This window comes from Planococcus citri, chromosome 2 (assembly GCF_950023065.1).
Source record: "Planococcus citri chromosome 2, ihPlaCitr1.1, whole genome shotgun sequence".
Taxonomy (NCBI): domain Eukaryota; kingdom Metazoa; phylum Arthropoda; class Insecta; order Hemiptera; family Pseudococcidae; genus Planococcus; species Planococcus citri.
Window position 1 is genome coordinate 48,585,674 of NC_088678.1, and position 20,097 is coordinate 48,605,770.

At 33.9% G+C, this 20,097-nt stretch overlaps 1 protein-coding gene across 2 annotated transcripts in view; it reads right to left on the reverse strand.

The window, feature by feature from the left end:
* The window catches only part of LOC135836211 (alpha-protein kinase 1-like), a 57,824-nt gene that overhangs the window by 5,256 nt on the left and 32,471 nt on the right, over positions 1–20,097 (reverse strand). For both annotated transcript variants that reach the window (XM_065350886.1, XM_065350885.1), the window contains exons 4-7: positions 2,268–2,630; positions 1,652–1,936; positions 564–948; positions 292–416 (exon numbers count right to left, since the gene is read on the reverse strand). In XM_065350886.1, the coding sequence (XP_065206958.1) occupies positions 292–416; positions 564–948; positions 1,652–1,936; positions 2,268–2,630 (1,158 nt within the window). The remainder of the gene's footprint in view (positions 1–291; positions 417–563; positions 949–1,651; positions 1,937–2,267; positions 2,631–20,097) is intronic.

The window sequence follows — 20,097 nt, forward strand, 5'->3', positions numbered from 1 at the left end:
AAATTGATTTTTTTAAAAAAATACCTCTTTTCTTTGAATTTGGCCAAAAACCGAACTTCTATTCGGAAATTGCTCATTCCGAAAAATGGTAATTCAGGGTTTGAAAAGCTATCTAGTTTTTCAAAAAATCAAGAATCTAGGCGAGTGATAACCCCCCGACGGTAAAAAATGTCCTACGAGACAACTCAATTTTTTAGGTCGAATTATCGATTACCAAAATGAATGAGCAAATAGAACACACGATAAAATAACCTCTACACATATACTGCATCAAACGAGCCAACAACTTACAGGGTAATTCGAATGCTGCATATTCATCGTTGGTTTCTGTTGTTTAGGATTTGGTAAAGATCTAATAGGCATCTGTTGCACATGGCCAGGCATCATATTCATCGCGTTATTATGCAAAGGAACATCTGAAACATTACGGAAACCATTACATATACGACGTCTCTATTTCAAATACGTATAACTATAACCAGAGCCACGACATCGACACGACACTGTGACACCACACCGACACGTGTCAACTGTCAATTTACACCAGTATTAGGTATACTTACTTCCAGGAAAAGTATTCTGTTGAGGTAGCCTTTGCGGCATATTACAAGGAATACCTTGAAACTGACCGCTGGTTTGTCTACCATTGATACTGTATTCTGGAGGAGGAGGCCTTATCATATTCTGCAGATTTTTCTGCTGCGGCATTTGCTGCAATCTCAACTGTTGCTGCTGCGCTTGTTGTTGCTGGTGATGCGATTGCTGTTGGTGATGCTGCTGTTGAGCATGTTGAGCTGGATGTTGTTGGTGTTGCTGTTGCAATTGAACTACGTGGTGAGATTGCTGTTGGGATTTTTGCTGCGCTTGTTGTTGTTGCTGCTGCTGCAGATGCTGTTGTTGTTGTTGGTATTGTTGCTGTTGTTGGTGTTGTTGTTGTTGTTTACACATCTGAAAAGCGAAATCAAAGATTAGTATGTTGAATTGATGATGTTTCGTATCCTAATTTCAATATTATGGAATTTCCAAAATAATGACTGGAGACTCCAGAGCGGATTAAAATCACATTTAATCTACATTTTAGCTTTCTAACTTCATTGGGTAAAATTTAGTGGAAAAATCCAAACTTTCAAAAATGTGCTGGAGGTTCCAGAACTGACCAAAATAGTTTGAAACCATTTTTAATCGATTCAGGAGGTCGAAAATAAGATGCATACTACATATAATTCATTTGGTGAAATTTTGATTTTTTTTTGCTTTTTTGGACCAAACTTGGTTTTTAGAAATTTACTAAAAATCGAAAAGTTCACTCGAGTACCAAAAGTTTTGGCTAGTGGTGCATTTTTGTATGCTCTTTCAATTCAGCTGTGTCCAATATGAAAATTTTTCTGTCGGGTTAAGATTCTTCTCAAGTCAGTCGAAAAATAAATTATCAACCCCAAGATCAGATGGTATTTTTCTGATTTATCTTCTCCCTCTCCCCCTCCAAAAAGCCCTCTAAAAATTTGGAACTATTTTTTGAACTATCTTCATCTCTCCAGTAGTTCTTCAGACACGTGTTTCAAGTCATAATCTAAATTCCCCGCACTCGACTTCCATCCCCACTCACCACACACCTCGAGCTAAAATTAAAACAACCTGGTAGAATCATTACCTGCTGCCTCATCAACATCATCTGTTGCTGGGACATTTTATGTTGTTGTTCACTAAGCTGACTTTCATGTAAGGAGGTAGCTGCCGTTGACGTAGCCACATGATGCCTACTCTGCTGCTGGTTGAAATTGATGTTGATGGTTTGCGAAACGTTGATGAAATTTTGATTCGGTTCCATTTTCACATTACAGGTATTGGCCTGATTGGCGAAATACATCCCTTGTTGGGCGGCAACTGACACGGATGACGGGTTTATATCGGTGGGTGCATTTTGGGCCATCGAAACCTGCGTCAAATAATTCCGATTGTTACATACAGAAAAAATAAATACGTCCGAGTAACCAACGAATTCATTATGCTAATTAGAAAATATTATAAAAACAGTCGATTAACTTCCCACTCATCAATACAAACTATACCCAGGACTAGGAGTTGAAACTGCCCAAAAAGCATATCCGCTCGAGCCATCGCGTATAGGTACATTAAGAAGTCAACTCTCCAGTCTATCCAGCAAGGTATACTCGTAAGTATGTAGTATAAGGTGAAAAAAACCCTCGAAAAATATGTCTTACTCGAGCAAATATATAAATATAAACGTAATTAACATTAACCATCACCTGCTGAGCTCTCATTAAATGATGTTGATGCTGCAGCTGTTGTGGCGTAAGCTTATGCTGGTCCCCTATAGGACCATCGGTGCTGTGATGAGCAGCGTTATTCGTAGACGTCGATGCATTGTGATGCCTAATTTGCTGTTGCTGCTGTTGTTGTTGCTGATTGAAATTGATATTTTGTTGTTGCTGTTGATGTTGTTGTTGCTGCTGCTGCTGTTGCGAGATATTTATGAAATTTTGATTTGGTTCTAATTTAACGTTACAATTAGGCGTATTTTGATTGACGAAATATATTCCTTGATGGCTGGCCATCGATGCCGATGCAGCGTTCATATCGTTCGGTACGTTTTGTTGAGCCATTGATACCTGTGAACATATCGCAAAAACATATCGCAATGTAATCGTCGCGTTATATTTACGTCATAGAACTGGTTTCCGCGATAATTCGCGAGCGAACCGAGCGCCGTGTATAAATAGCTTTGTACAATGCTTCTCTCTTTTTATCTCGATTCTCACTCTCTTTTAGGCGAATTTTCTGGTACTATAAACGAATACCTATATTATGTAGCGTTACACGAAGCTATCAATTCGATAAAACAGTCGATAGGGTGAAAAAAGGAAGGATTAAGGCGTAAACTCAAAATTTTACAGGTGGCGTCAGAGATTACCTCTGTCTGAAGTTCATAATACACTTCGGAATCGGGGTGTCTAGCTCTACCAAAATTTTATACTCAAAAATCGCGACTTTTCGTGATCTTTTTTCGCGACCTTTCTTCGCGACTTTTTTTTTCAGTACCCCCTCATTTTTTTAGCAAAAAAAAAAAAAATGTAATAAAGTTTACACTTTTTTTAAGGGACTTTTTGGCCAACTTTCAATAGTTCCCATGTGACATTTAAAAAAATGTATGAAATACATACTCTGTACTAAAGAAATATGAAAAAAATTGAAAACTTCATTTTATAATTCAATAAAATGAATATTAGGTATTAAGTAGGTAGTACTTCAATAAAAAAATTGAGACTTTTTGGAGATGTTTGGTAAAAATCGCAACTTTTTAGAGACTTTCGCGACCTGGTAGACATCCTGGAAATTCTCATCAATATGGTGGGTGGGAGAGGGGGATCTTGATAATGCAGGTCTTGAAAAAAAAAGCTAAGTTGAACCAATTACAGCAATTTCACCATTTCTAGCCCCTCTATACTGGAAAAAAATAATCATTTTTTGAGAGATTTTTTAGATTTAAGCACCTCCACCCCAAATTTGGAGTTCTCAAAATAAAAATCTATATTTTCTTACAGCTTTTCATCAAGTAGGTACTGGCCGAGTATTTCATTAAAAATAAATCAGCTCATCATTTATCAAGGGCTAAATGAAAATTTTCTGAATTTTCTCGCTTGAATAGCTTCATGCATGAGTAAGACAGCATTTTTTTCAACTTTCAAGTACTCGTATACCAAGAAGGATGTGGCTGTTCACCTTTTCCATTTGTAACTCTGAAAAATATGTTTCAGGCAGTATTTTTGGAACGTTTCCAGATTATTTTACCTGTTGTGCGTTTTCAAATTCATTATTTACGTATTTTCAATTTTCATAACTCAAAACGTTCTCTCTAAAATATATGAACATGTTTTTCCTCACAGTTGAGTAAGAAATATTTTATTTATAGAAATGTTTTTGAATTTCGAATTTGAAAAGGCTCTACAATTGATGGTAAAAATAAAAAAATCACAGATTCTATAACTAAATTGTTTCAATTTCATTCATTGAAATTCAATTTTTTTGCTTGCTCTTCAAATACGCCTAAAACCGCTTTGTCTCGCTGAAAATTTCAGATTTGTGAGAACAATGAGAGTAAATACGTATCTAATTTCCATTTCCAGAAAATTACTTTAAGCATTAAAAATCAATTATCAACTAAAAACCCATTGAAATATTTTTTTCAAAATGATGTTAATTTGGGAAATCTGTTCGTAAAAAAAATGGAGAAAAAAATAGATTAAGAAAAGGAAAAATTAAAATTTGAACCATCCGAAAAGGCTCGTCATTAATTTTTTTCAAAAAAAAGTACCTAAGTAATTTTAAGAACTAAAAAATAGACAAAACACGAGCAAAACATTTAAATATTGATAAAAATTACCAAAAAAGAACCAAAACATTACACATTTAAATGTTCTGGTTTTTAATTTTTAAAAATTAAACTACATTACTTCGAAACTTTTTGACCAAAAACCGAGATTTTTTTACAATTTTGGGCAAAACACAACGAGACTGGCAATTTTAACAAAAAGAATGGTTTTCTGATAATTTCTGGTAAAAAAATAATGTAAATAATAAAAACGTTTTGAAAACAATTGTACAACTTTAGATTTTTTTTTGCAAAAATTCGACTATTTTCAGGGAATTACTCGTATTGGCAAAAATATTACATTTTTTGGCAATCTATGACAAATAAGTGTTTTAGCAAGACTTTTAAAGAATTTTTGAAAGAGAAAAATTGAAAAGCAAAAATTTGACAATTATAGCAAAAACAGCAATCATTGGAAATTACATGGTAAAGAAATTACATTTTTTTGCAACTTTTTTTGAAAAGCAAAATTTTTTTATACTGTAATTTTTGGTTCATTAAAGTTAAAAAAAACGAGACTTTTCTGTTGGTGAAAAAAACAGCATTTTTGGAAATAAGCAAGACTTTGGAACAATTTTTGAAAAAAAGTAGAAACTTTTGTAATTTTTGGCAAAAAAAACGATAATTTTGACAGTTTTTCATAAAAAAAAACTTTATTGTTCAGTTTATCATTTTCAAAATTGCGTGGTAATTAAAATTTGAAAATGCTCTAACTGAACTTTCCAGCTGAAAGTTTTTTTATTGAAAATAATGAATACGATAGTTGAAAGGTATGAACCATTTAAAAATTTGAAAAAATCTCAGCTAAGACTTCGGTAGTGGCATATCGATGCATACTAATTCGATGTCACTGAGTTCGAACTTCGAAGATGCATTTATTTTTAGGATTCAGTTTCTCATTGTCAGTGGTTCCTAGAGTGGTCCAATTTTCATTTTTTCATTATTATTTACGTATTATTTTTTATTTTTGGAAATTTGATAGAGCCTTTTGAATTTTTTTTAAATTGTTGGTTCAAGTGGTCTCTTAATGTTTCAAAAGCTCAAATTCGATTATTATCAAGTTCAGGGATTCTCAAAATAAATAGGTAATATGTAGTTTGAACAAAAAATTTGAATTTTTTTCATGTCTTGTTGAGGTCATTTAGCATACAGTTTTGATAGACTCCATCAATTTTTTAAAAATTTTAGAAAACTACCTATGGATTTTTTTTTTAAATTTGAGAAGAGATTATTCGAATCTCCAATTCTCCACACGAGTTTGACTGACCAATATATTTTCAATTCATGCATCAATGAAACACCTAGCCTGATACTCGAGAGAAGATTGCCCCTTCGTGTATCGAAATACGCAGCCATTTCTTTAATTTCTCAAACCCGATCATCCCGAACGTTGTTAGAATGGACAATGGACACCCTGTTGACCTTGTATGCAATTTTCAACTCTTCGTCACGCCATTTTCACCCCTTTTCAACGCCCTTATGCTAGCCAGATTCGTCTTTGAACGAAAATAACCGCACACGGATAGAGAAATTCGGCCCAAAACTGCACGCAGCTTCATCGATGCTATTTTCTTTTCGTATAGGTAATTTACCAACAGTGTACTTGGTCGTGGAAGCGGACGTGCTTCATGAATGAAACCGCGATTGTCTATAGAATAGAGAGTAGTAAAATTTGAGTCAATATTTTTCAGGAAATATGCGTATACGCGCGCATCAGGATACATTATATTTCCTAAGTGTGATTGAATTAACACAAAAGACTAGTTAAGGTTCGATTTAAACGGTAGATAACATCTGTTTCAAAGAGTAGGGACGACTATGGTGAGTCACGCGTTTTTATTTCATATTATGTAGTACCGAAGTACGAGAGAAGTACATGAACAATAAACACAGTATAGCCGCATCCCTGAGATGAAAACTTCTCTTACTGATACCAATTAGTTTATGATTTTCAGTACCTAAGTATATTAAGTAGGTCTATGCTGAGCACAGATTTGTAAATGAAAATTAACGAGTACTCGGACCCTGGATCATAAACTTATTCAGAAGTCTGTTGGTCGCCATAATTCGTATAGGGCAAGAGGTAAACTGTATTCGAGATTCTTATAAATATGTACCAAGAGAGCTAACTACATAATGTACTCGAGTATACAACAAGTTTAAGTAGCCCAGTATACTTTTTCATTGATTTCATATTCTCTCTTCTACATTCATAACGTACATTCTACCTTTCTTTTTCTAGCATATCACACTCGTTGCTTGTATACGTATAGATAGGCCTATGGGTAGGCTATACGGCTAGGCTAAGAGTATACATACATACGTATATCTCACAACTTTGATACGTTTTTTTCTTATTCTCATTTTCTACGTTATTTGTCTTGTTAACCCGTAAAGTACCTACTCGCGTATAAAAGTATAAACAACGTCCACGACCAGCCGAAAGTACCTAATCTGATTTTCGATCGATTTCCGTTTACACGTTTGACTTACCTACTTACGACTTACCGCGACTGCTTATTACCATTACCACTGCACCCGTTCCTACTTCTTCGGTGTGTATAAATGCGCTGCTACACTAACGTACAGGCATGCGACATACAACAACCTCCACCTCATACCGAGGAGGTACCTTCAGCTTGCCTTCTACCTTCCTTCCATATTCGTTTTCCAAACCAAGCAAGATACGAGTACGAGCTTCTCGGTGGTATCACCTGCCTAGTTTTCAATTGTGTTTATCCTCTAGTACTACGACGCGATTTTAGAAAGGATACGAGTACCTACCTACCTACCTACTACGACGACGTAACCAACAAACAAAACCACCTACGTATATTATACGTGCATAATATGTCCATTTAGGTAATAGGAAATTACGAATTTTGGTCAAAAAACCACTAATTTTTATGCATTTGCATCACCTATAGCCTATCTTCCTGATGTATCTCATCATTTATACATACGAAAATTAATCGCGATATTTTTTCACAATCGAAAAAAAATTTCCTTCGGTTTTTTTTCCACGAGTTTGAATTTGGTGAATTTTTTTCTCGAATTCTTTCCAACCTTGGTATTTCGTAGCAAGGGCAAATTTTATAATTTTTATCAAGAATGTCGATCGAATTGATGGTAAAATACTTACGCAGAGGTAGGGATACGAAATTATTGGATGAGTCGAATAGAGTCATCTTCAAGGTAACGTCATCGTGCCATCTTCTAACTTGGGTACATAAAAAAATGTATCATTTTTTGGCTACATATTCGCAGTTTCTCGATCATTTTACCTCAATTCTTTAAAAATTTGAACTAGTGCGATTCGGGAATTGCATCATCTTGCAATAAAACAGAACCATAATATGGTCAATTTTTTTCCAATTCCAAGATCACGTTGAAAGAACACCTCGGTTTTCATATTCAGTCTCTATTGCAGCTTTTATTCGAGAAGCTGATTTTTTTCAAATAAAAAACATTCAACGAGCACTTGTTCTTATAACTGAAGAGAAAGACAGATTTCGATTTCTAGAGCCCCGAATTTGGGGCTGAGGTGCAAAAATGAAGGTAACATAATTTTATAAAATGCCATATTCAAAAATTTAAACTTTCTTAGTTCTTTAAAGAAAAAGATGAATATGCATAAATTTTTTTTTTTGAAATTTGTGACCCCCCCCCCTATTTAGGGTGTCTACTAAAATCCAGGAAACTAAATTCTCATAGTTACCCCCCTCCCTCCCTCACTCCAAAAATCAAATCTTCAAGGTACCTCTAGATTTTAAAAATATTCTAATAGGAGATTTTCAAAAATACTTTTCGCGATGAAGGCATACATGATTTCAAGATTCACCCTCTTTTCCCCGCCCATCTATGCCCATTTCATAATTTTACTCAAAAGAACGAGAGAATTGTCAAAAAAAAGTAGACAATTATTTTGTGATTTTTGGACTCCTTTTTTGATTTAAAAAAAAAAAGAAAAATCGATGCAATGACCTGCAAAATTTTTATTTCTTTCGTTACTAGAGATTTTGTAAAAACTATTTCATTGTTTTTGAACACTCATTTTCCAGAAAATCTGAGAAAAAGCCAAGTGACCCAAGCGAAGCGAGAGCAAAAGAAAACTTGTGATTTCAAAAGGTTTTTTCTAAATATTTTTGAACCATTGGGAGCAAAAAATTTGAGAAAATTTTCCCAGTATTTTCTCACATTTTGTGCCGTAATACTCGTAGATAGGTACATATTTCGAAATTTTTTTGTTCAAAAGAGAAACATGTTTACTTTGCAATCGAGACGAACGAGTCAGGGTCAGATTTGAACACAATTTCAATAAAAAATGGAAAGATAGAGCAAATCAAAACACCTACAAAATCAAATTTTCCCCGCTAAAGTTGATTAAGGTACCTGGGTGAGAGATTCGAACTCGTTGAAAGAAGTCAAGTTTTTCGTCAAAGGCTTAGGAAATAGGTAGATTCAACACTGTGAAGTGGGGGAGGGGGGATAGACAAGAATCAAGCAGACAACTTCGATTAAAACCATTACAGCTGAAAATTTGGTTCCAATGATTTTTTTCAACAAGGTCTTCCCACCAATTAATGTTTGAAGGTGTGTTCGAACACGAAATAAAACAAAATCGAAGGAATCCCAAGTAAGTCAATTAACTGGAAAAAAATTTACAACTTTTTTTCTAGAATGATTTCCTGGACTTTTTCAAGTACGAGTACTTCTGACCAATTTTTCGAATTTATACAGTAGTTGGCTATCCAATCAAATTCGTAATGATGACTTGATAACATTTTTAAATTTAGGAAAGGAGAACATGAAAACCAGATTTTTTTCTTTTTTTAAAAAAGCGAACAAAAAAACTAAAAATGGTTAAAATTAATAACATAAACAACATCGGCGGTTTTTGATAAAAAAAATAAAATAAAATAAACACTTTTTCAAAAATTATTTTTTTTGAAAATTTTTCTCAGAATTTGCAGACATTACCTTGGAAAATTGAATTCATTAAAAAGAAATAAGTGAAGGACAAATTGAAAATTCCAATTCCACAAAATTATTAATTTTTCTAGGTACCATATTTCAATCAATAAATTATCGATTGAATTTAAAATACTCATTTAGCCTGAGGGAAACAAGGGCAAGATTTTAAAAAATTCCAAAATTGGAGGGATTTGAAAAAAGCATTGTTTTGAAAAAAATTTAATCCCTCAGAAACGGGAGTAGATTTTTTTAGAAAATTTCAACTTTAACATAATTCGTTAATTCCAAAAAATCTTCCAAATTTTCCAGAAAAATGTACTGATGTCTTTAAAAATGTTCTAAATTCGTGAATATTTCAAACGGGAAACCCCAACATTACCCACTTCAAACGAAGACAACTCATGATCAACAAGATCAAGATATTTATAAAATTTAGAAAAAAATACAGATAGTATTTTCGACTTTTTCCTTCACAATAAGACATAGGCAAAGGCAACACGTAGGTGTAACTTTTTTTCTCAAATCATCACATAAAACTTTTTCACACTGATACCTTGATAAATTTTACGTCAATTGGAATAACAATTTTCCATTATTTGCTCGACAACGACGACGATGACGACGACGATGAAAATGCTCCTACGCCAACGTACCCTACCTACGTGTTTTAAGGGCTTTGAACGAGTCTGAATTTTCTAAACACGAACAAATTTCAATGATGAAAAACCAACATCCAGGCAGAAATTCAAATGAATTACAAATTAGTTTTTGATTTACATTTCCTGTTTTAATTTGTGGTTGATTGGAGCATTCGATAGTGATGACAAAAACCAAGTCAATCTCACACTTCCTTTCCTTCTCCTCACATTATAGCTTTTACTATTCATTCTGGAATCCTAAATAATATTTATTAAAAATCGAAGTAGGATTGAAAAATATTTATTTCGATTTTCAACTTTTATTCATACGAAAGCTTAAGTTTTGAAAATGAACTTGTCAGTGCATTTTTTTGAATGTTGTTCGATTTTCATCTTTTTAAAGAAGAAAAAAAACTGAAATAAAGACGAATTTTCAAGAAAAAAAATTACAGGATTTTTTCAGCATTTTTGGATTTTGAGTACTTTACTCGTATGACCTATTGAATACTCCATTTGAATTAATTGCAACACATTTCACAAATTTTTGAACCTATTATTAGAATTTTGAAACTTTTTTCAAATTCTTTCAATTTTTTGCGCGTATTTTTCAAATTTACTCTGATTTTCTTGTATTTGCACACTCCCTAATGAAACATCCTCATCCAGTGATCCTAATCCTCTAATAAAAACAAATCATCTCAAAACCTCCACCACTCTTCGATCTAGAAGTTAGGAGGTGTAATCACACCAATTCAAACATCTCAATGCAGGAAAAACATGGCCATAAAAACATCCTTTACAAAATCAACGCGAACTCTAGGCGGTGATTACAGTTTAAAAGAGAAGCTGTGCTTGCGCGTGTAGTGTACTCGTACACACACATATAGTAGAGCAAAAGGCATCGTCACCCAAGACCCCGACACATCTGTTTCACAATTAATTTCCGTCACATATAGAGCTTTTGTAACGTCGAGCAAAAAAGTAAAAGCTATATAGTTTGAAAACGTATAATTCCATTAATCAAAACGCTTTTCAACAAATTAACAACTGCCAGGCCAAATTCAACGCTAAAATTAGCCCAAATTTTCCACCAACTTTACCGCCGAAAACAAAACGAAAAAAAAAATAATAATAATTACACGTCAAAGGAACAAGTCGCGGGTCAGATCGAGCTGGCCCACGACTACGGACACGAACGGTGTTGAGCTGCCTCAAAAGTATAGGATATATGTACGATCCAAACAACCAGGTACCTACCGAAGCTTCTACCTATACATACCAAGTACTCGTATATACGAGTAGGTACCTAGATAAACTATAGCATAAACAGCGAGCCATATACCAAAGGTAATTGCACTATTTTCCATTATACTGGCGGCGTTCAACAACAACTCAACTTCAACATGAAGAGAGAGAGTGAGCTTTACTGAGCATGTAACTTTTTTAAACGTAATATAAGCAACTTCGTTTATTGATTAAAACTGTTAAACGCACTACGTCAAGCTGACGTGTTTTCCTAAGCTGAAATGAGATTTTTTTCGTCGTTTTCTCTGTGGTGCTGCATACCGTGGTCGAATTACGAAGGTATATTTCGAAAATCTATACAGCGAAAAGAAATCTTCATTTTTCTAAACACCATTTTTATAATTTTTTCAGTTGGAAGAATTGAAAATTGGGAGCCGGATTTTTTTTTGGAAACATTGCTCTGCAGTCGAATAATTAAAAACTGCTTACTACGAATGGGACAAAATTTGCCAAAATTTTCACTGAAAATCTAAAAATCTAAAAATCTAAAAATTGAAGTATCAATTTATCAATTGATTTGAAATTTCGGATTGAAATTCATTTATATTCATTCAAATATTCAAGAGAAGAGTCTAAGTGTGAAATTAAGGAACCATTTTGAATCTTGATTGAAATTAAAAAAAATAATGCTCTGAAAACTGATTATTCATGGAGCAAAAAACTTGCTTGTGAGGCAATTCGAATTTCCTAACCAAATCAAACCCTTTAGAAAGAGTTCAAAATGACAAAATTACTCAAAACTTCCCACTCCTTCTTCGAAAAAATGCATTTTTGGAGACATTTTCAAAATCTTCAATTTGCAAAGGCCCAATAAAAGGTGGACCTGGACCACCAAAAAACAATGCCGGAGGATTTTGACTAAAATTCAGAAAAGGTCTCGCTACAAGTTGAAAATTTGCAAATCGCTCATTTTTGGATGAATTCGCAATATAACTATGTATTTCGCATTAACTAGGCCAAATCATAAAAAGATATCATTTCTGAAATTGGGAAATACTTATTTTGAAATCATATTGGTGCCAATTTTTTGGTCATAAGGTATTAGTAATTTATTAAAGTAAAATTACATAATTATGTCGAATACTCAAGAAATCTCCAAGACCATTCAATGATATGATCATAAGATACGCAGAAGTATTCTTTAATATAGCACACTTTTAGTTATTCTTAATACAATTTTTGTATAGAATAGTGGATAAATGTGCAAAAATAGTTGATAAAAACATACATCAAGCAGGTAAGTCTATCAGACTGTACAGTAACCTAATTATAATATCAATTCAAAAAATAGAAAAAATTTGGTGAGTTCTTGGCTATTTCTCTGGATTTTTCGTTATGTCGATTGCTTTTCAGACAGAATACCTAATTATAAAAATATTTTTCAAAAGCATTTCTTTTTTTTCCAAAAAATTGTGAAAATTGTCAAAAATTTAGATAGAATTTAGGTCTAAGTGCATGGTCATTTTGCCATTTTTTCAGACGTCATATTTTTTTCTGCTTGAATTTTGAGGTTTACTGTCTTTTCAATATTTCCAGGCATTTTTATTGATATTAAGTATTATCATTTTATTTTTCTAACTTTTACCCTAGAACCTACCAATTATAAAAAAAATTTCCAAGACCATTTTTTATTTTGAAAATTTTGAAAAAATTGGCTAAAAATTTAATTGCACGTAGATCTAGGATTCATCGCAATTTTCTTAGTCATACTTTCATATCTCTTGAAATTTTGAGAATTTTTCATATTTCTAAACATTTTTATCAACAGTTTTTTTAAAAATAATTGCACCCCCAAAATTTCAGATTGGTTGTACCACAGATCTTCCGGAATTTCCAAATTTTCCAAGACCGGTGGTTCAGGAGTTGCTCCTTAGCTCCTTCTCACAAAATCGGCCAAAATTCTCTACAGTTACTCACCAAAACACGGCTTAAAAAACTATTGGAAAGTTTTCTTAGCCACCTACCTCATCAAGTTTTTGACATTTTTTCAGAAAAAATGAACTTTGTGTGAGATTTAAAAAAAAAAATTCAATAAAGTTGAGCTATTTTCAATTAAACAAAATATGTACTTAAAAAAAAACCTCTGGTTTCACTTCATTTTCTTACCGACTTTTCGGTGAAAAATAGAAAGTCAGGTATTTACATGATCAATGTTCTTGGTTATTTTTTTTTCAAATTTTGCTCAAAATATTTTAAAAAGAAAGCTCTTAGATAGAAAGCGATTGTTTTCTGATGTTGGAAAACTGCAAGTTTCACAATTGTTTTTTTTTTCTCGTAAAATTAAGTTACTTAGATCACAAAATTGAAATTGGTATTTATTTTTTCATTAAAAAAAAATCAATTTCAAAAATGACGAGAAGCAAAATTGTAGAGCGAAGAAATCGGGGTCTTTGTTAATGAAGAAAACTGGATTTTATTGAATGATTTTGTTTAATTTTCAATTTTTCGGAACCTTGTACATATACAGGGGTAGGCATAAGTTAGTATTCGCTATCGAAAAATTACGCGCGCGCGCTCCTAATTGTCTACTGCGTGGGTGTTGGTGGGCGCGTTGCCATGGTGATGGGGCAAATGACCTCGATAGTGTTCAGTGTCACTTCAGTCGTGCATGCGAGAGGTTATTGCTTTATTTTTCGTCTCATTTTTCGTAAAAAAAACTTAGAAATGGCGCAACCTCGCCATAGGTTTTCTCAGCAAGAAAGAACCTTTTTAAAAGTCCCATACATCTCTGTTTTTCGCAAATAGCTTTTTAACAAAGCATCCTACAAAAAAATAACCAGCTCTGAGCAGAAAGGAAATTTTATGCTCTACAATTTCCTTCATTGCATTTTTTTCATAGGATGCATACTTTCCTCGTAAAATCAATGTTAATGTTGAAAAACACGAAAATTCGGACCTGTATAATCAGCTCTAAATTAAAATTGAGCAGTCAACAATTCATTTTAGGCGATTTTTGACCACGCGACGTGAAAGAGGAGACCTTCAACCACCAGAATCACCAAACAGAACTTGAAAAATGATTATTGTTCCAAAATAAAGATATTTTTCTGATCAACTTTTTTGTTTATGCAAATCGGAATACTAACTTATGCCTACCCCTGTATGTATCAAAGACCATTCTGTATCTTATTGAAGTAGACCTCGAAACATTGGGGAAATTAAACGCTCATTTTGGAGTAGTATTTTGAAACTTTTTTCCCTCAAATATTTCACATTAATGTTGTAACAATATCGAAAGACATAGTTTCTGAAAATGCAGAAATATTTAGTGCAAGTTATCGGATAATTATTGCCAATTTCAAAAAAATCGAAGAAAACGACAAACTTTTTTGGATTTTTGAAATTGGCACGACTGTTTCAAAATATTTCCTCCGTTTTAGAAATTATATTAGTATCTTTCGATATCTAGACTTGAATACATACTAATGCAAAATATTTCAAAAGAAAACATTTTCAGAACACGAATTTGCCAAAAAATAAATCTTTTGTAAATTTTCAATCGCTCGCTAGAACCTTAAAATTATTGGTCTTGGATTTTGACGGCAATAACCTGACCTAGGTCGACTCGGAATCTCAAATACTATCTTTTGGAACTGGGACATTTTTTCCAAAACAAGTTAAATAGAAGCTAGAGCGAAAAAACCACGATTTTATCAAAATTGCTCCCTCTCTGCGCCTTGAGGACCCACCTCTCTCCTCCAGGGACATCTCTGAAGCTGAATTTTTCTGATTACCTTCTAACTCAAATGAATTTCTCCACTGAATTCGTTCAAAATCCTCCAACATTTTTTTTCTCGCAATCCACTCTAATGTACAGATGAGATCAGTTCATCATGCATATGAATGAACTAGCACTCTGATCGAGCACATCACGAGAGCAGAAATTTTTCCACGAAAAAGTTCATATCTAAAAACGAAAGAAAATCGTCAGAAAAAATTTCGTAATGACGACGACGATTACTTAAAGCTTGGCGTTTTTTCTCCACTCTCTTCTCTCTTTAAATATACTCGGTATGGTATACGTGCTCGGAGCTCGCCTTCATTAAACAAAGCGTCATTAACAACGATATCAAGAGTATTGAAATTATTTACGCTTATAATACGAGAGCCAGCTCAGCGCAGATACCAATTCGGTGGAATAATTTCGCTTCGTGTAGTTATACACAGGTGAATGGTACGCGATTTCAACGGTTCGCATTCGGGTCTCGCATCTATTACCAAATACTCGAAGTATAGAGGAATGAAGTATAGACGCAGAAAGAAGTAGAAAAAAAAACGAAAGAAATACCAATCGAAGTTCGTTTTATTTTTCTACTCGTAATTAGGAGAATTTTAATGTTTCATTGTTCTCGTGTCAGCGTCGCTCGTCGTCAGCGTCACCGTCACCAGGACCGGGGACCGGGGTCGGGGCACCCGCTGCCGGCCGCAGCAGTCGTCGCCATCGTCGTGTACTTCTAAAAACAGCTGTACACATTAGCTAGGTACATATACGTAAGGCTGTACAGTGTAATGTACATAAGTACGTAGTGTAGACGTACGTACGATGGCGATATATTAAAAATCGATGTTTTCCATTCAGCTTTTGACCTCGAATACTCATACAGGAAACCAGTTTTTACCTACATCGTACGTTTTCGTAAAACAACTAAAGAAATTTAATTCGAACGCGTATCTACTCTACACTGCACACATTACACACCACCGCGTATAAACGACCACAGCGATGGAGACGTTCTTAACACCTACATCGCTGCCATTGCCTGCTGCTGTGATGTTAACTCGCTCATCTTGTTGCAGTCCGAGAGAGACTACTGCTATGTCACAGAGAAAAACCAAACAACAACCATAATTTTTTTATGTACATTTAAAAAAAAAAAAAAAGGAAACACACCGACCAAGATGTTAATAACAAATTCCCATCGTACGAAAAAAAAAATCATCTCGTCGTACACTTTCCGTATCCCTCCTCTAATAAGGCGAATTATTTCGGGAATACGATTTTTCCCAGTCGAAATTTTTTTCGACGATTTAAAAATAATACGACCAAATGCCGCTCCGCCCCCGCAATGGTGATGGCATTTACGCGACATACGGTGCGAGCGACGATGCTTGTGCGAAGATATCTTCTTTATCGTGTCGTGTCTAGTATATCGACAAAATACCTACCGTTGATTCGATTCGCCGTTTCACGAGAGTAACGAGCCAGCAACGTTTTCAACTCGCGGGGATGCATTTGACCCGAATTTCCGCGTTAGGTAACCCATGGGGCAGTATAGACTACGGAGTACTCGATGAGAGAAATTTCAGCCGGGCGCATGCGAAATTTAAATAGAAAATTTTACAATTGCCATTTTCGACCAAGCGAACGGCTTCGAAATATGGGCCAGCTTGTCTAGTGAATTTCAAAAACGAAATTTCCCACCTTTTTTCACTCTTCTATGCGAATTGAAATTTTTTATTCTGTTTAGACCTTTGGGTTGTTCTCGAAAGCTTTTCGTTTCAACACGTCAGAATGATGGAATAAAAAACACGGGTGGATTTCAAACACGTATTTTTTTATGCTTCTATTCATACAGAGGGTTCATTAAGGGTGGATCGTAATTTTTTTAATGAAAAAATGGAAATGAATGGTGAAAAAAACGACATAGGATCAAAAACTGAGATAACTCGGAGCAGTTCTCAACATCCGAATCACGTAGCACTCAAATTTCAAAATTGTTATTAAAAAAGTTGATAAAATCCCAACAACAAAATTTTGAAAAATTTTTATCAAAAAATTAAAAATTGTTGCGAAAGAGATGGAAATTTCTAATAGGAAAATATCACTTTCGAAGAGTTTTTTCCTTCATACAATTTATTCAGGGGCACATAAAAATATCATATTTTTCCGAATTTTCTTTAAAATCTTAAAAAATTGAAAAACACTTCTTTTGAAATTTAAAAAAAAAAAAAAAAATGCATTCATACGTTTACCCTTGAAAATAGGGGCAAGAGTGAAAAATCGTCGCTGTTGATATTTTTAAAGCAAAAATCAAAAAACATCTCTAGTGGAACAATTTTTACTTTAAAATTTCATAATTAATATTGTACATACAAAATGAGCGTTCCCTTTAATTTTGAAAATCCACGAATTTCAAAAAAACAAAGTTTTGCGCCTTTAATTATGAAGATAGGCCACCACAAAGTCTCTAGAATTTCAACTGATTTTTGATTTTTATAACTTTTCAAAAGTGTGCAAATGATTTCAAATTTTGAATGAGTAAAACATGAATTCTATCGTAGATTACAAGAATAATTTGATTCGCAAAGGGAGAAAAAATTCGGAAAACCGAAGCGCGTTCGAGCCCAGAAATGTCTCCCCCCCTCCAAATTTCAACAAAAAATTCTCAGTTTGGGATATTTTGAAGAAAATATTTGAAAATGATTTCTGTTTTTTCGGGTATTAAACTGAATTTTCACTTTTTTCGTGATTTTCTCAACATATAAACATAAATGAAAGGTTCGTTTTCTTCAATCTTTATCTCTCCCCCCCCCAATTTTATTTTACACAAGTTTCTTAAGCAGAAATTTCACATGCATTCTTCAATTTTTCTATATGCAAAACATGAAAATTACCCACCGTAAAAATTAGGCCGGATCGGCGGATCACGAAAGACTGTTTAACTTTAACCAAATTTAACAGAGGCCTTCATTTTGAGTTGAAAGTTATCCATAAAATTTTAGCAAGAGAGATGCTACTGAAGAAGAAATATGGGCTTACTAAGAAAAGGCACGTTCCAAAAAAATTGTGTTCTTTTCGCTTTAACCCCAACCCAACCTGTTTTAGGAAAACTGGTCTACTTCCAAGATGAGGTATTTGATATTCTTCGTTGACGGGAGCCATTGCCGTCAAAACTCAAGACCATTTCCAGAGTTCTATTCAGCGGTTGAAGGTTTGCAAATCGCTTATTTTTTTGGATAAATTCGAGTTGAAAAATTTTGTATTTTGCATCAATTGTGTCAAAACATCAGAAGATGTCATTTCTGAAACTGGAGAAATATTTTGGAATACATTGGAACCAATTTTTCGACCATCATTGTCAATTTCAGAAACTTGAAAAAATTGAAAAAGTTTTTGATAATTATCTCGATTTTTTTAAATTTGTAATAGTGATCAAAAAATGGGCACCACTGTAATATTTCAAAATATTAATTTACCCCAGTTTCAGAAATGATTATCTTCTTTCGATGTTTCGAAATGATTAATGCGTAAAAATTCGAGATGAAAATATTTTCAAAACACGAATTTACCCAAAAAAAATCGATTTAGAAGCTCTCAATTGCTCAGAGGAATCCTGCAGTGGCGTAGCCAAGGGGGGCGAAGGGGGCCATGCCCCCCTTGCGAGCGAAAATTTGAAAGAAAACATGCAAAAATGGACGTTTTTTTGTTGTTCGGACCCATTTTTTCAAGATTTTCGCTCTCGCTTCGCTCGAGCAGTAATTTTGCCTTCATTTTCATGAAATCACCACACATCCTGATAGGTTTCCAGAAAATTACCCCTCATTTCAATTTTTCATGCCTAAAAATCTGGTTTTGCCCCTTCCTTGAGAAAATCCTGGCTATGCCACTGGAATCCTGAATGTGTTCTTGAATTTTGACGACAATTGCCCATAGGTCAACGCAGAATGTCAAATATTATTTTTCAAGAATCGGACCATTTTCCCAAAAACAGATTAGGTAATGGTCAGAGCGAAAACACCACGATTTTTTCGAAAATGTCCTTTCTTTGAGAACTCATATCTTCCCTTCAGTGGCACTTGAGCCAAGATTTTTGCTAAATGTAAGGTTGAAAGAAAATGTAAATTCATAGCAAAATGAACTTTGACAAACCCTTAAAAGACTTGAGATAGCATTTTTCAAATAACCCACCCCTTCCCATTTCTTTGCAGAATGGAAAATTTCAAAAAAAAAAAAAATGTAACCAATTTTGCACAATAATTTCACGAAACAAAAAGTGCTCAGCAAAAAATAAAAAAAAACTAACCAAAATCTTCATTTCAACGGTTTCAGAATTCTTAATAATTAATAGAGAAAAGAAAAAAACACACATTTAAATCCATCTTTGCAAGCTGAAAACATTCTCTCCCTCGTAAGACTAATATATTTCATCTGCCCCACAACCCCTATCACCTTCTACGAAAAGTTCAAAAAACACTCGTTTAACGGTCGTCCAACCACAAAGAACCCAGCAAATTTCAGCGAATATGATACGAGTACCTAATTTTATAGATAAAATAGTACAGTGTAATGCGTTCGCCGGTGGTATCAAATGCTTGAAAATTTTGTTCACAAAACTTTTTGTAATCGATAATACACGAGTACGATACTCTCGCGATGCGATGTATTCGAGTTTCCATGAACGAAAATTACATATTTATCGGGTAATAGAACGAATATTTTTGCTACACGGTCCGCCCTCAGCTGTGGGTTAATTTTTCCCGCTGCTGTTTATTCGTGAATTTCTCGCACTTGGCCAATTACTTATATACGCGATGAATTTTCATCGATTCCCGTTACATCGAATAAATTATCGGCTATTATATTCTACGTAATGATACGATTAAATACATAAGCGCCAATATCTGATACAGTTTTTTTTTTTACAAGCTCGAATTATTATTTAATTTTTATAGGGGTTTGTTTAAACGCGAATATTTGTTTTTTTTTTTAATCTAGTGGAAAGGAAGGGGGTGGAATTCATTTTTCATTTCTTTCGCAAAAGAAGAATCTACTCGAAATGTGGAAATTTA